This window comes from Podarcis filfolensis (genome assembly GCF_964270895.1).
Source record: "Podarcis filfolensis genome assembly, chromosome: 2".
Classification (NCBI taxonomy): domain Eukaryota; kingdom Metazoa; phylum Chordata; class Lepidosauria; order Squamata; family Lacertidae; genus Podarcis; species Podarcis filfolensis.
The window spans coordinates 14,710,081-14,727,416 of NC_139605.1; the positions used below are offsets into that span (position 1 = coordinate 14,710,081).

Sequence of the window (17,336 nt, forward strand, 5' to 3'; positions counted from 1 at the left end):
TAAAGGTGAGCCATTTTTTCCCAGGCAGGGTGTGTGTGTTCCCTTTCCTGCCGTCTTCGGTTGAAAATCCAGTTGTCTCTTTCTGTGCCCCACCCATCTAACCTGGTGCAAGTGGAGGGTCCGAAACTGATCATTAAACCTGGATCATGTGCTCTGTCCCTGATCTGTCGCCCCTGTTTCCGTCTGCAGGAAGCAAAGGCCAAGCAGGAGAAATTGTCTGCTCAGTACTTGAGCGAAACAGAAATGGCCAAAGCCCAGCGGGACTACGAGCTGAAGAAAGCCACTTACGATTACGAGGTGAACACGCGGAAAGCGGAGTCTGACCTGGCCTATCAGCTCCAGGTGAGACAAGCTTTAGTTACGGAAGGTGGCGGGCGGAGGAAGGGGAAATAAGTCACAGGAGCAGGGTGGATAAAAATCAATGGTTTTTTTAGAAATTGGATTTTTTAAATTTAAATCGGATTTTTTTGTTTATTTAAATCGGATTCTTAAACTAAAGTGCTTCTGGAGAGAAAATCTTTCTAAAGATAGTTTTCTGTTTAAGTTATATTGTAGCCCAAAGGCTATTCATCAGGAAATAAGGATTTGTTTTCAGTTTTTCATGTGTGCTAAAACTTAAGTCTGGTTTTTTATGTGTTTTGTTTGTTTAACCACATCAGTTAACAAACATGGATACATATGCTATACAGTGGTACCTCTGCATATGCACACCTCCAGTTGCGTATCTTTCAGGATGCAAACGCGGCAAACCCGGAAGTTTGCGCGCATACACAGAAGCGGTCCCTCCTGTTGCGGAAACCTCAGGATCCGGCCAGAGCTCTGGAATGGATCCCATCCGCAACCGGAGGTACCACTGTAATGTTACTGTTTTAGTTAAATAAATTGTTTAAATTGTTATTAAGGAAATGGTTATTTTTCTCCCTCCAATAAAGTACAGCGGAAAAGTTGTCCAAATATAAACAGCTAATTATTAAACCTCACAATAATTTCATAATTATCTGTCTATGTTTTTCTAACAGTATAACTAAATCAGTAATTTTTGATATAACTGTAAAAAATACTCTGAAAATTTATTATTCCAAAAATGGACTGAAAAAGGCTGCCCTCCCCTTCTCTGCTGAATGTAAAATGATCTCCCAAATCTCAACATTTTCCTTTCCCAAGAAAGATCCTGCCTAAATGCCCTTTTCCTTGCCTTCCATTTGTTCTGTTTTTGTAGGAATGTTATTGGCACAGCCTCTTCTTTAGGTTTGTGATGTTTGTGACTGAAAATATACAGAATTAACATTTAGTGAAAACAATCCATTTTTTAAATTTGATATTTATTCATAAATACAGTACGCAGAAATACATACCCATTACAAAAGATCTATTTCTAACATACTGAGATAAAACAGCTACTTAATCTGAAAAAAAGCAAAGTCAGAAGGGAGAAAACACAAGAAAAAGAGAGATCTAAAGAAGGAGAAAGCAAGAGAGAAGGAAAAGAAAGAAAAACCTAAAGAAAGATAGAGGAGGAGAATTTTTTTCAAGCTGACTTGTTTCCACCAAATGTAGTTAAGAGTACAGTGATACCTCGGGTTAAGAACTTAATTCGTTCTGGAGGTCCTGAAACTATTCTTACCCTGAAGTACAACTTTAGCTAATGGGGCCTCCCACTGCTGCTGCGCTGCCACCGCACAGTTTCTGTTCTCATCCTGAGGTAAAGTTCTTAACCTGAGGTACTATTTCTGGGTTAGCGGAGTCTGTAACCTGAAGTGTCTGTAACCCGAGGTACCACTGTAACCACTTCCTCTTGTCTCGCTGCTCCCCCCCCCCCCCGGAAAACCACTCTCTAGTGCTCAGTCGGCACAAACAACAACTTGGGTTTTCTCTAGATTGCCATTTGTTCCAATTTAAAGCTAAAGAGCAGGTTTTCCCTGGGGAAGGAGCAGGTCCAGGAGAAAACAGCTTGGAGCCACGTCTAGAAAACGTGGGTCAAGCAGAAAAACTGCTCAGACAATCCTGGGACAAGCAGAACGGTTCAGACTCTGAACTTGTCCTCACATCCACGCCAGGTGAAGGGAGTGTGCTAGCCCAAGGGAACGGTAGGCTCACTCTTGGCATGCTAAACTGTAGTTTCCTGCTACATCGCAGCCAGCCTGCTGCCGGTTCCTGCCTCCACCAGATTCCAAGGCACTGCCTGCTTAATAATAATAATAATAATAATAATAATAATAATAATAATAATAATTTATTTATACCCCGCCCATCTGGCTGGGTCCCCCCAGCCACTCTGGGCGGCTTCCAACAAAACACTAAAATACAATAACCTATTAAACATTCAAAGCTTCCCTAAACAGGGCTGCCTTTAGATGTCTTGACCAAACCCCGCAAGCTGCTCCCTGACCCCAAGCCTCTCCCTCCTGTCTCTCTTCCATGCTCTGCAGGTAGCCAAGACGAAGCAGAAGATCGAGGAGGAGAAGATGCAGGTGCTGGTGGTGGAGCGAGCCCAGCAGATTCAGATACAGGAGCAGGAGATGATCCGGAAGGAGCGCGAGCTGGAGGCGAGGGTCAAGAAGCCCGCTGAGGCAGAGCGCTTCCGGCTGGAGAAACTGGCGGAGGCCGAGAGGTACAGGCAGCGTTCGAAGGCCCAAAGGAGGGCTCCTGGGAGGAGTTGGGCGCAGGGATACCGAAGCAGGATTGTCAAAGCCACCACGTTGGCTCCCAGTACGTTTCCAATTGAAAGTGTTGGTGCTGACCTTTAAAGCCCTAAACGGCCTCTGCCCAGTATACCAGAAGGAGCGTCTCCACCCCCATCATCCAGCCCAGACACTGAGGTCCGGCTCCGAGGGCCTTCTGGCAGTTCCCTCACTGTGAGAAGCAAGGTTACAGGGAAGCAGGCAGAGGGCCTTTTCGGTAGTGGCACCGCTCTGTGGAACGCCCTTCCATCAGATGTCAAGGAAATAAACAACTACCTGACTTTTAGAAAACACCTGAAGGCAGCCCTGTTTAGGGAAGGTTTTAATGTTTGATGTTTTATCTTTTTCATATTCTGTTGGGAGCCACCCAGAGTGGCTGGGGAAACCCAGCCAGATGGGCGGGGTATGTATGTATGTATGTATGTATGTATGTATGTATGTATGTATTTTTAAAGAAAGCTGTAGAGCATGAAGGAAAACTAAGGCCCGGGGGCCAGATCCGGCCCAATCACCTTCTAAATCCGGCTCTCAGATGGTCCGGGAATCAACATGTTTTTACATGAGCAGAATGTATCCTTCTATTTAAAATGCATCTCTGGGTTATTTGTAGGGCCTGCTTGGTGTTTTTACATGAGTAGAATGTGTGCTTTTATTTAAAATGCATCTCTGGGTTATTTGTGGGGCATAAAAATTCGTTCATATTTTCCCCCAAAATATAGTCCGGCCCCCCACAAGGTCTGAGGAATGGTGGACTGGCCCCCTGCTGAAAAAGGTTGCTGACCCCTGCTCTTAGCAGATCTTGCTTCTTCATCAAGTCTTGCTGACCCCTCCTGTAGAGCAAATCAGCCTACAAGGTCTCCCAACCTTTGCAGATGTGGGATGGACACCGCAGCAAGGAAATAGTTTGTCTGTGCCCAAGCAAATGTCGCGTCCGCTTCATGTTGTGTCTTTTCGTGTTATGTCCCACGGCAACCTGGAAGTACCGGAACAGGTTACTTCTGGGTTTTGGCACATGCACAGACGCAGCACTTCGAGTTGCCAGCATTTCATGTTACGGACGGGCCTCCGGAACGGATCCCGTCCGTAACACAAGGTACCACTGTATATTCTTTCTACACAAAGCACTTTGGCCAGAACATCACTTTTGCTCAGGTGAGGGCATAAGTGGCAAATGCCCAAATCTTACAGATACCTCCCCTTTTCTGGGCTCAGAGCCCAGCACCCCAGTACTGCAGATAAGCCTAACATCAAAGCAAGCCAATTAAACTATATCGGAGTGAGCGAATATACCGGTAATCATTTATGAGCTCGTCTCTGCAACAACTACCAATCTATTGACGGTACACAGTTTGTTTCCCACTCGCTTGTGAGAACAAAGAGCTCACGGTTACTGTGACTACCAATTAGTTGTGGGGTTATCTTGACTACCAAAATGGTGCTTCCGGAACAGTTCACCTTGGGTTCAACTCAGGGTGTGTTCCTCCACCTTTTCCTGTGCAAAGGCTGCCGAAGCATCTGTTTTTGCCAGACGCTAAAACAGGTGCAGAGGCCCCCTGGAGATATAAACGGTACTGGATGGTGTCATCTGCACGGAAATAATGCATATTTTTCATTTCCGTGGGAGGAAGTCGGTATTAAGTCACAGCTATCGTTCTTTTCAGCTCCCCCCTCTGCTCCTTCTGCTGGGAAGGGTTTTCCTGACCCTTCCCAGGTCACCTTTGCTGGGGGTACAGGGTGGAAATCTGCCCCATTGTGCTCGTGGAAACCCTGGCTCCGGGCTTCAGCTAGCTGGGCTCCTTAGCACATTGTATTATTTATCTAATGATATTAAAAGAGCAGTATTCAGCAATTACAAAACGCACAGTGAAAATGTACAGCTCAGTTGCTGTACAACTGTGTATCAATATTTGTATACGTATAAACTTGTGGGTGTTTTTTATGTTGTTTTTTGTAAAAAGCCCCCTCAGAATTATTTTTTGAAAAATATTTAAATATTAATTTGCAGCCTAGTCATAATTCAGAGCAGGGAGAACTGCATTTCTCTCCCACCCCACCCCACCCCCGTTCTTCTCCCCGAACAAGTAAACTGTTCCTTTTCCTGAGATTTGTAATTACTTTTCTGCCAAATTACGCACAAAACACAAAAATCCTTACATGCATGTGCGCACACACACAATTCTATACAGACAGACAGACAGACAAACAGATAGATAGATAGATAGATAGATAGATAGATAGATAGATAGATAGATATAGTAGATAGATAGATAGATAGATAGATAGATAGATAGATAGATAGATAGATGATAGATAGATAGATAGATAGATAGATAGATAGATAGATAGATAGAGATGATAGATAGATAGATATTAAGGTATGGTATGTTGATATGCTATGAACCATCCTAAGATCTTTGGATGAAGGGTGGTATAATAATAATAATAATAATAATAATAATAATAATAATAATAATGTGTTCCCACACCCTGAGCTTGCTCTATCCTTGACCCTCCTGATTTCGACCTCCGTTTTGTGAGGCAAAAAGTTTGCAGATAAGACCCCCCTTTTTTGGCTGTGGGGAGCAGGGGGCAGCCATGAAGACCCTCCTTCTTTCTTCTCCTACAGGACACAGCTGATCATGCAGGCGGAGGCTGAAGCAGAGGCCATCCGGGTGAGTGTGTGTCCCCGTTCTCCCGCGTTGTGGGAGGAATGTTTCCGGGCAGGAGGAATGGAAGCCAACGCCTGGTCCTTTTTGCTCCTTGTCTGCAGGTGAAGGGTGAGGCTGAGGCCTTCGCTATTGAGGCCAAGGCCCGGGCTGATGCCCAGCAGATGTCAAAGAAGGCAGAGGCCTTCCAGCAGTACCAGGAAGTAGCCATGGTGGACATGCTTCTGGAGAAGATTCCGGAGGTGAGTCCCCGCTCTCTCAATAAGTGGACACTATACCTCAAACACGGGACGCGGGTGCCGCTGTGGGTTAAACCACAGAGCCTAGGACTTCCCGATCAGAAGGTCGGCGGTTCGAATCCCCGTGACGGGGTGAGCTCCCGTTGCTCACTCCCTGCACCTGCCAAACTAGCAGTTCGAAAGCACGTCAAAGTGCAAGTAGATAAATAGGTACTGCTCTGGCGGGAAGGTAAACGGTGTTTCCGTGCGCTGCTCTGGTTCGCCAGAAGCGGCTTAGTCATGCTGGCCACATGAGCTGTACACTGGCTCCCTTGGCCAATAAAGTGAGATGAGTCGGTCACGACTGGACCTAATGGTCAGGGGTCCCTTTACCTTTTTATACTGCAAACAAATACGGGAGGTGTCAGTAATGGCAGCAGGATAGAGAGCAAACCTGGTCCAGAGAGTGGTTTTAATAACCTGTTTGCTGTTTCTTGTATAATTCCGTTTTTTATCATTCCTTCTGGTAAAAAATGTATGTGGACCATGTTTATACATCATATGTTTTATTTATACCCAGCCCTCCCCAGCCAAGACCGGGCTTAGGGTGGCTAACACCAGGTATAAAAACAATTGATTAAAATACAACTTAAAAACAAGATTAAAATACAACATTAAAATGCAGCCTCATTTCAGTAGAAACTCAAATAAAAAACTTTTGGGGGATGAAAACTATATATATAGTTACAGATAGGTAGCCGTGTTGGTCTGCCCAACAACAAACTTAGTTGGTCTCTAAGGTGCTACTGGAAGGAATTTTTTATTATATATATTTGCTGACCAATCAGATGTTCTTAGCCAGTCCTTTTTTTTATTATTATCAGTTAATCAACTAAACGTCGTATCATTCTAGAACTTAGATGTTTGTTTTTGTTCTTGATTCTGTTCAGAGGCTCGTGATTCTGGCAGAGCTGTCCAGTTTTGCGCCAGTTACCTGATTCTCTGCCAAATATGAGAGAGAGAGAGAGAGAGAGAGAGAGAGAGAGAGAGAGAGAGAGAGAGAGAAAAAGATAAATATACAGAGAGAGATACGCACACACATACAAACAGACACATGTAAATGTGCATACAGTCGTACCTTGGAAGTCAAATGGAATCTGTTCCAGAAGTCCATTCGACTTCCAAAACGTTCGCAAACCAAATTGTGGCTCCTGATTGGCTGCAGGAAGCTCCTGCAGCCAATCAGAAGCCGTGGAAGCCCAATGGGACATTCAGGTTCCAAAAGAATGTTTGCAAACCAGAACAATCACGTCTGGGTTTGCGGCATTGAGGAGCCGAAATGTCCCGAGTTCCAGGGCGTTCGGGGTCCAAGCTACGACTGTATTCTCCTGTTTCCTTCTGCCGACAGATGGCCGACGAGATCAGCAAGCCCCTGACTTCGGTGAAGAAGATCACCATGGTATCGAGCGGACCCGGGGACATGGGGGCTGCCAAGATAACTGGGGAGGTGCTGGAAATCATGAGCCGGCTGCCTGACACCGTGGAGAAACTCACTGGCGTTAGCATCTCTCAGGTACCAAGCCAGAGCTGCTAGGTCCTTAGCAGGGGGGGCTGGATCCCTTCCCGCCCCCAGGAGGGTAGATGGCAGGGTGGCAGAGAGTGGGCGGAGCCAGTCAACGGTGGGCGGAGCCAACTCCTTCTGGTTTTGTTCCCCATCCTCCTCCCTCCCTGCTGAATTCCTCCTAGGCAATGCTGAGGAGGAGGAAGGAGACAGCAAAACACATCTTGGGCAGTTTGTAAGTGGGGAGGTAGGCAGGTGGCTGAGTGAGGCAGTGCCCCCTTTACCCTAACATGGGGGAATGTTCAGGGATGCAGGAGAGGATATATTGTCTGATTATATCCTTATCCAACTTGTGTTAACAAGTTCCCCAATTTCAGCAGAGTAAAACGTTCCCCTTTATTTTAAGTTTGCAACGGAAGCGTTTGCTCAGGCTCGCTAAAGCCTCTATAATAACTATTCTGGTAATTTCCCCTTATTCCCTCATAAAATAGAAGAGACGACACAGACTTTTACAAAAGTATAAAAAGAGTTTACTCACATTCTGTTCACAATCAGATCCCAGAAGGCAGGCTTAGCTTAATGAAGTAACATACACTCGGAATCTATCTCTTAAGAAGACTGGGAGCCAAGAGAGCATCTTTCGCTCAGTAGATGTTGCTTCTTCGATGCATGTGGTGAAAGATGGAAAGATGGCTGCCCTGCCCTGTGCTTTTGTCCTTACCTGCACAGGTGAGGCCACACCCACCTCTAGTCACATGCAGAGGAGGTCTGTCGCAGCCCAGAGGGAAACAGGAAGTTTACCTGCTGGGTGGACAAACATCCCTCCCCATGTGTAAACATGTTCACTCTAGGAATGTTGTACTTGACTGCTCTTGTGTTTCACATCCCACATAACAGACCACTGATTCTTAGATGAGGGCAAGGGGGAGAGAAGACTTATCTGGTCCCTGGCAATTTTACAGTGGGAAGGCGTTTTGAAGCACGAGTAAGGAGCCATCCCTGCCCCCTTTCTCCCCAACGCCAGCCAGGGGAACCTGGGAGCCGTATTCTGCGAAAGGAGGAAAGATCGTGGGGTTGGGAGTTTTTGAATTGCAGCTCCTCGGTTATCCAAGGAGGGATTTGAGGAACCTCGGGTGCTTTTTCTTACCTCCCCTTTGCCTACGGCGTGGGCTTAATCCGTCGCACTTTGTCTTTTCCGTCTTACCAGCAGATGAATCAGCAGAAGCCAAGACGGATGAACTGAATGCGGAAGACTTGCGGAGGGGGAGGGAGAGGGGGAAATCCTTCCTGAGCGTGACCCTCGCCATCTTGTATGTGTCCATATATAGAGTTCTTCCCCATCCTGAGCCCTCCTGTGATCGCCAAACCTTTAATGGACTTGACTGTTGCATGTTGGCCAACACTCCTTGAAACTGCTGAGGTCTGTCACCCTTGCTGTCTCCCAGTGTCAACCCCAACGTGTACCTTGTCAGCACCCTGGCACCCATTACCGCTTGTCACGCCACGCTTCTGTTGCGCTCGTTCCCCCACCAACTGCACCGTTGACGCCACTTCTGTGCTTTGCTGCCTGAGCTCGTTGGGTCACCATGTACCTCCTGCAAGTGACCTCTCTTGGAGAATTTAAGGAAGGATCTGCTGCTAGAATTACTGGGGAGGCAGCAAGGAAGAATCTGGGAGGAAGGGGAATCCAAGGCCTGCCCTTAAGAGGTTGGTTGGTTCCCGGGTGCTTTGCCAACAAGGACTTGTAAGAGTTTTGAGTTTATGTAAGGTGGGTCCAGTGGATGTTCTAAGGAACTGCCTTCTGCGAGTGGAGACGTTTTAGAGGGTCAGTCCTACACTACCGGCCGACGCTGAAAGAACGGGCATGGACACAGTTCTTGCTAGCTCCATAGACCTAAAACCACTTATATTTTTTTGTGTATGTATGCCCATGCTAATTCAGCCCCTGCTCCCTTTGTGCCATAGTTCTTGGGCATGGCTGAGATTCCCCCCACTTGGCAGAATTCAAATAATCTTGCTCCCTTTTGTTGTCGCTTTTATACTTTTTTTTAAAACACACACGTACTATCTCGCTTTTTCAAGGGACATGTGTTTACGGCCGCTCTGCACTAAGCCACAAGTATATGAAGCCAAAGGCATGTTCCACACTGCATTTGGCACAGTGGGCAGGTGGCCAAACGCTGTTCTGGTAGGTGCATATTAACAGAGACGAGATGTGTAATGAATGCATATTTATTCCCCCCCCCTTTAAAATCAACATCTGATTGTGCCTTATATCTGTGTTAGCTTCTGGAACAATCCTACGTTGCCATCAGTCCCGTGGCTGGAATAGGAGGCGGGTGCATGTATGGGCTTGTGGGATGCACAATCAAGATGACAGGTGGTGCTGTCCTTTTACAAGTTCGGATTCTGGGCCAAGAGGGTTATATGGTACTTGCAGAAACCTGGCTGTGGCTTTGGCCTAGCCTTTCCCCTTGACATGCTAGTTTTCTGCATGCAGGGAGCTTTCCTGAAGGAGAGCATTCCAGCCGCAGTGGGACATGGAGACTCTGTGCCACATGGTTCGCCTGTTGTGTTCAGATCTGCCTTGGCAATCCTTGCCGTGAGGCGGGTTGGCCCTCCGAGGATGGCTGCCAAAACAGAGACAATCGGCTCTTGCTTCATTCAGGATGGGAAACCCCAATAAAGGACCGTTTAAAGAGCGCCCCCACCCACCCACTTTCCTGCTGCCAGACTCTGGTCTTGTCCTTACATTTCAGCTGTTTTGAGCCATGTCTGAGCTTCCCAGAGTGAGCTGTGAGTAGCCAGACTCCGCTGTGTCGCCTTTGCCCTCTTCCCTCGTGCCGCAAATCATGTTCGCTTGCCTGCCGCTCACTCCCAAGATGGAGCACGCTTGATTGTAGGTGGAGCACACCTGACCCTGTAACCTAACGGAGAAGCCCCTTGTTTGTGCCTCTCCCACCTCTTGCCCTGCTTGCTGTGTATTAAGGCCTCAGCATGGTGCCTTGTCTAACTCTTTGCCAAGGAGTTGCCCCCATCGTCCTTTCTGCTACCAAGATCCTCCGCTTATAATAAAAGCCAAGATTACTGCCTGTGCCTCTCTCTCTCTCCCTCTCTCTCTCCCTCTCTCTCTCTCTCCCTCTGTGTGTGGTGTGTGTGTGTGTGCGTGTGTGTGTTTAGCCCACCCTGGCTGGGCTTTTTCTTCCTCCCTGCCTTCCAAAACTAAAAATGTTTTGAGCACCTCAAAATGTGTCCAGAGCCAGAGGCAGAGCTAGCTGCCTGTGGGAGCGGGGCTAGTGTCCCAGGGGGGCGCCACCCGCAGCAAGCATCCGGGGGGGGTGTGTGGCGATGTCACCCCCCTCAGGGATGACACCTGGTGCGGACTGCACCCACCGCACCCCCTTCCTCCACCAGCGTCGATAGCACCTCAAAACGTGTCCAGCAGTCTCTCTTTCCCAGCCCATCTTGCTGAAAAACTTTTAGTCTGCCTCCCAAAATGCTTTTGATTGTTTTTCTTGCTTTTCTCCCTCCCTCTGGCTGGAGGTGGGGGGGGACGAAGGATGAGTCATCTCCAACTATCTCATAAGAACCTTGTGCCATTTATCAAAGAAGGAGTCTCTTTCTTTGGAGGTCTTTAAGCAGAGGCTTGACAACCATATGTCAGGAGTGCTCTGATGGTGTTTCCTGCTTGGCAGGGGGTTGGACTCGATGGCCCTTGTGGTCTCTTCCAACTCTATGATTCTATGATCACTGATTAACTGAAGAGAAGACGTCCCCCTGGCAACTTTGCCACTGACTTACAGGAAATAGCTGCAGTCCTTCTGGCTCAATTAGCTGCAGAGTGGCACTTCAGTGAGGCAAGTGGACAATTAATTGCCCCAGGCAGGGGCAGGGGGGACATTAGCACCACTCTGGGCCCTTGCTGCTATGCCAGGACTGCTAGCTCTGGAAAAGGTGGCCTGGGAGACTTGCCTGCATTGAAATTCTGGTTTAAGATCAGCACAATTAGTAACACTGAACTCGTAACTAAATTTTGAAAAGGCTTGGAAGTGCAGGTGTTTTCCCAGCAAGCCTGCAGGGACAACTGCTGTGTTGTGGTGGTTAGAGTGTCCAGACTAGGACCTGGGAGATCAAATCTTCACTTGGCCACGAAGCTCATCTTGGGCCAGTCACTGCCTCTCAGTCTAACCAGGCGGGATATAAATGAAATGATAAATACATAAAGCTCAGTTTCGTCCCTTAACACAAAAAGTCGCACTCCAGGTTAGCTTTCTTCGTTTGTGCAGCCTAACAAAAAGTCATTTTGCTGTTGCTGCCGCCGCCATTATTGTTAATTTAATTCAATTTGATTCATCTGTTTGTATGCTACGCTTCAAAGAAATAACTGCCCCAAAGGGGCTCTCAACATGCCAGATGGACAACTGCTATGCCAATTTAAAAACACCATACTAAAACAGTTATGAATGGTGCCAATAAGTAAACCCATTAATTAATATCAAGTTTTTGCACACAAAAAGCCACCCATGCTGTTTGGATACAGATCACCCTACCAGCAGACCCTGATCTGCTCACCCCTGCCATGTTGACTGGGGTGAGAAATACAGGCAGGCCTCAGCGCAAGACTCTTTTTGTCCAGCTGCCTTTTAATCCTGCTTTTCCTTCCGCCGCTAACCCTGAGTGTGTCTATTGTCCATTGTCTTCCCGGATCCAGCAGTAGCAGCTGCAAAGGTCAGCGCCAGCCACGTCTGGCCTCCAGCCACGCTGATCTTACTCGATGGAGCTGTGCTCCTCTCAGCGGGATGATGTGATAGTCTGGCCGGAGCTGAGCGTGCGACTGTATGACTACAGTCCAGTGATTTAGACGCCAGCTGGAAGGAGCTGCTGGTTTCACAGCAGCCCTGTTGGGAGGAACGTGACAAGAGTGGCTTCGGTCAAGAATAGCAGGGAACAAAGCGGCTCCTTTGCTTTTGGACTCCAAGCCACAACCAGTGTGCATGGGCCCTGCCATTAGGCAGATGGGGCAATTGCCTCAGGCAGCAGAAGCAGCACCCAGCTGCTCCTGCTGACTCCACTAGGCACTTTCCTTTGTTGCCACTTGGGATGCGAAAAGGCAGCAAATTCCATCCTGGCTCTGTGTTCATCACAATGACCGCTGTTTCCCTTCCACTGCGGCTCAGGTAAAGGTAAAGGGACCCCTGACCATTAGGTCCAGTCATGGCCGACTCTGGGGTTGCGGCGCTCATCTCGCTTTACTTGCCAAGGGAGCCGGCGTACAGCTTCCAGGTCATGTGGCCAGCATGACTAAGCCGCTTCTGGTGAACCAGAGCAGCGCACGGAAATGCCGCTCACCCCGTCGCGGGGATTCGAACCGCCGACCTCCTGATCGGCAAGTCCTAGGCTCTGTGGTTTAACCCACAGCGCCACCTGCGTCCCAAATCCTACATCATTTATCTCACTGTGATACTTCACGCAAGATACGTTAACTATTCCCGTAACTTATATTCATCCCAATGTAAAGAAAACACCAAAACAATGTTTTAAAAACGCATCATTCGTGGACTTGCCAACAAAGACAATGACGTGAATGCATACCAGTTCAATTAAAAAAGTGAAAGGAAACCAAGTCAAGAGGAATAAACCAGCAGTCATCTGGAAGTGACTGCAGTTAGGTAACCTATGACTAATAAGACTTTGTGTGGGTGTGTTTAAATAATGCTGTTTGCCTCGCACCATTTCAAAATGAGGTAACCTGCTCTGTTTGGGACCCTGCTGCTCATTCTTCCGAGTGAGGACCTGGGCTTCTCCCTCATAGACATGCCCTGGTGCTACCACTGGTGGGCTCCTTTGGGAGACTAAATATTTTGCAAGCCAGCTTGACCCTTCGCTTCTTTAATAGGAACAAATTATGGCCTACCCCCTTTTCCTATCTCAGCGAAATACCTATTTACCGTATTTTCCGCTCTGTAAGACACACTTTTAAGGGGAAATGTGTGTGCGTCTTATGGGGCGAATGCAGGCTGCGCGGCTTTTGCTGAAGCCAGGAGAGCAAGAGGGATCGTTCTTAGACCAAGGTCAAGTACTCAAACGGGGACACTATTTCTGGTTTTGCGGAGTTCGTAAACCGAATAGTTCGTAAACAGGGCTGTTCTTAAACCGAGGTACCACTGTATATATAATGTGTCCCAGGAGTGGTAATAATAATAATAATAATTTATTATTTATACCCCGCCCATCTGGCTGGCTTTCCCCAGCCACTTTTCCAACAGAATATTAAAATACAATAGTCTGTTAAACATTAAAAGCTTCCCTAAACAGGGCTGCCTTCAGATGTCTTCTAAAAGTCTGGTAGTTGTTTTTCTCTTTGACATCTGGTGGGAGGGCGTTCCACAGGGTGGGTGCCACTACCGAGAAGGCCCTCTGCCTGGTTCCCTGTAACTTGGCTTCTCATGAGGGAACCGCCAGAAGGCCCTCGGCACTGGACCTCAGTGTCCAGGCAGAACGATGGAGGTGGAGACGCTCCTTCAGGTATACTCGACCGAAGCCATTATCTGGAAGCTTCTGTCTCGCGGATCCCCATGTAACGTGGCAGGCAGAGACTCAACAATAAAGCTTTCCTTGCCCCAGGGACGTACCAGGAAAGAAAGCTGCTCCTGTAGAACCAAGAGACAGGAGCCTGCCAGGAAAAAAAGGAGCTAAAGCTTGTATTTTCCAATGGAAAAACCACCTAAAACCAAAACATCAAACATTTGCAGCTTCCTTGGCACATCGCTTTCCTCCAGCCCTGGCTGGCTCCCTTCTGTCTGTCGCAAAACACTCGCTGACCTTATCCATATGGCTACCCAAATCCTTGTGTTTAAAACACAATTCAGGAATTCTGCAAGGAATAATTGTGGCTGCAGATGTTCGCTAATTCCTTTAGCTTCTGTGACTCTGCAGCAAACTCAGTTCCTGCCTGTTAGGTGGGAAACCAGGGGGAATGCGTGCCTTCTGTGCAAGGCACTAAATGCTCTGGGATTGGGTCCACCCATCCGCTGCCTTGTTTTCCCAGATGGAGAAAAGGCCCTTGGGAACCTAAAATCCACAGTGTGGAAAAAGACACGGACATAGGATATATGAAGAGTCAGACATGACTAAATGACTAAGCAACAACAACAAATTATCATTTTGTATTTTTCTGTAGTGAACAAGCCTGTGATCTTCTGATAACGGACATTTTACAAATTTAATGAATAATTAAAAAAATTCAGAAATCAGTAATTTGTGGCAGTGGCATGTATTATTAACATATTAACAAATATGTTAAGAATGGCTATCTTAATCATTTGTATCTATATCTATTCTGTATTTATTCTGTATTTATATCTATAATGAGTTTAACTAAATTAGAAAAAAGTGACATTAAAACCAGATACTTCAAAGATCTCATGGAAATCTGAAAAGCATAGACACTTTTTAAAAAAGCTTTTGGAACAAAAATATACCAAGCCAAAACAATCCGCCGTATGTATTTATTACATTTACACCTCATCTTTCCTCCAAGGAGTTGGGCTGGACAAAGGAGAATGAATTTCATCAGAAATGGATTTGGATTGTGTGCGCTGAATCTGCGGAGGAGACGCGGGAAGTGAGGAGAGGCGGAAAACCTTGGAGAAAGACAGGACAGGGCTTTCCGTGTCCCCTAGGATAGCCTGATCCGATTAGGATTGCCACTAAACAACCTTGCCTCCCCACTCTCTCTCCCACTGCCAGACTCCTGCTCCCTTAAGCAGCCGCCTGGCAGGCAGCAAACCAGCAGGCGTGACTGTTTTGCCCGGGCCGGAGGGAGGCGAGGCCTTAGGGAAGCCACACCTGTTGGATTTCTACCTGCCGCGCAGCAGCAGGAAAACGCATCAGCTCTCATTCTTTGTGGGCGGAGGGAGTTTGAACAAACGATATCAATTCTGGCGGGATATCCTTATTGCTTAGGTCAGCGCACAATGCTTTGGGTCGGGGTCGGGGGTTCAAAAAAAACCCCAAGAACCAATATAGGTACATCAATTGCGTTTCTCTTTCTGTTCCGTTTTGCAAACAATGAAAACGAAAAGAAAAGCGCGGGTAGTCTCTGTACTGCGGAGGTTTCAACAAACATAAGAAATTAGGCGGCCAAGCCTTGCTATTATTATCATCATCATCATCATCATCATCACCATTATTATTATTATTATTATTATTATTATTATTATTATTATTATTATTACTGTTATTACTATTGCCGCCCAGACTGGCTGGGGAAACCCAGCCAGATGGGTGGGGTATAAATAAGAAATGATTATTTTTATTACACGTTCCCTTTGCAGCAGGCGGGACGAAAGCGGCAGGAGTCTGGGCTGTACCATTTCAGCGCGGGCTTATTATTATTATTATTATTATCATCATTACAGTCAGTCTCCCTGCGTGGAATAAAAGCTGCCCTTTGGGGAAACATTTCTCCGTGACGTGCCGGTTTACTACATGGAGGAGCGGTCAGTGTTGCTTGCTTGCTTGTTTTAAAAAGATGATTTCCCACCCCCCTCCCTGAAGCCCGAAGTAGTACAGCCCAGGACGCCCCCGCGCCCCGCGCGCGCTCCACCCGGCGCGGCCCCGTCCTTTTCCCGCGCTGCCACGTCGAGCGGCGCCGCCCCCCTCGCGGCGGCCCTTGGTTCCTCCTCGCCCGCTTTTGCTCTTCTTCTTCGACGGCTGCCCGTGCACCCGCCTCTCTCTTGCATTCTGCAACGTTGCAGCCTCAGTTGAGGCAAGAGATAGGCGGGAGAACTGGGGGAAATGGTTCCCTCCGAGACTTGAGGCCTTCCCGCCTGCCCCTGAGCATGTGCAGAGTGCATTTGCCTCATTGCACTCCACGGGGGCAGGGATTCCCGTGTAGATTCCAGGCATGCGCGAGCTTTATGGGTTATTAGTTACCTTTTTTATATACACCTATTATTATTATCATCATCATCATCATCATCCAACCACGGGGTGAGGGTATTCCAAATCGGGTTAAAGCTGAGACAACTGTGTGAATGAAGGGAAGGCAAATACTGCTGGGAGTAAATCAAAGTGCCAGTGCTTTTTATCTGCTCATTTAGTGATTTCATCTTTCCTGCAAGGAGCTCTCAAACCTTTCATGAATTTTATCCTTGCCCCTCTAAGGGGTGGCAGAGGTAGTTGCTGGCCCAACCTCACCCAGTAAACTTACTGGCTGGGGGGATTTGAACCTGGATCTCTCAAATCCTAGTCCCAACACTTTTTAAAATTCCACTCTCTCCACATGTTGTTGGGACTCCCCCATCAATCGCAGGCAGCGTGGCTTAATAGTCAGGGAAGACCAAGGGCTCTCGGCCCCTGCTCTAACCACTACACCACACTGGCATTCATTTACTTTACATGAAAGGGTCAGGGACAGGCTGCAGCTCCTTCCTAGTGGGTAAATGAGGCACTTGTGTGTATGATTGTGCACTTTACTCCTTTCACTCAAACACTTTTGAATCTGGTAGTTGTGGGTCCCGATTTCAGCTACATACTGTTTCTGTTCCATTATGTTCTGGCCCAGCCACTCAGGCAAGTCACCCATTCACCCAGCAGCAACCACTACATTAGGAAATTACGTGAAGCAGTCCATTGTGTGTTGAGAGAGTGGAGGCACTCTTCACATGCCCAGGAGCAATAAGAAGTTTGCTTATACCAAGTTAGGCCATTGGTCCATCTAGCTCCCACATCAATCTTATCGTGGAGATTTTTAACGTCGTCAGTTTACTGCTTTATGAACTGAAGAAAAACACTTAAATGTTTTTATCTCATCTGGTGCTGAACTAATATTAGTGACACTACTGCTTTTCAGAGTATTTTTCGTTCATTATTTAATGGCTTTGTTAACCAGAGGGAGTTTCGCTTCACTTTTCTGTGCCCAGCAGAAATCCTAATGAGCAAGGCCTATTTTGTAATCTCCCATGAGGACATTCGGGCTGGGTGAATGTTAACCAGCATGACCGCATTCATCCTACTTTGCTCTGAACAGACAAGTTCAAAGAATACTTTCAAGTACAGCGGTACCTCGGGATGCGAACGGGATCCGTTCCAGAGCCCCGTTCGCATCCTGAATAGAATGTAAGATGCGACTCCGCATCGCGTTTTGCCGCTTCTGCGCATGCACGTGACGTCATTTTGAGCGTCTGCGCATGCGCGAGCGGCGAAA

The 17,336-nt window shown here is 47.4% G+C and overlaps 1 protein-coding gene across 2 annotated transcripts in view; it reads left to right on the forward strand.

Annotated features, from left to right (window-relative positions):
* FLOT1 (flotillin 1) overlaps positions 1-10,218 on the forward strand; it is a 29,272-nt gene extending 19,054 nt beyond the window's left edge. The window contains exons 8-13 of one of the 2 annotated variants that reach the window (XM_083602044.1): positions 190-342; positions 2,430-2,611; positions 5,308-5,353; positions 5,452-5,589; positions 6,974-7,138; positions 8,334-10,218. In XM_083602044.1, the coding sequence (XP_083458170.1) occupies positions 190-342; positions 2,430-2,611; positions 5,308-5,353; positions 5,452-5,589; positions 6,974-7,138; positions 8,334-8,369 (720 nt within the window). In that variant the 3' untranslated portion in view covers positions 8,370-10,218. The remainder of the gene's footprint in view (positions 1-189; positions 343-2,429; positions 2,612-5,307; positions 5,354-5,451; positions 5,590-6,973; positions 7,139-8,333) is intronic. The other variant, XM_083602045.1, reaches the window with a different exon arrangement.
* The last annotated feature ends 7,118 nt before the right edge of the window (positions 10,219-17,336 follow it).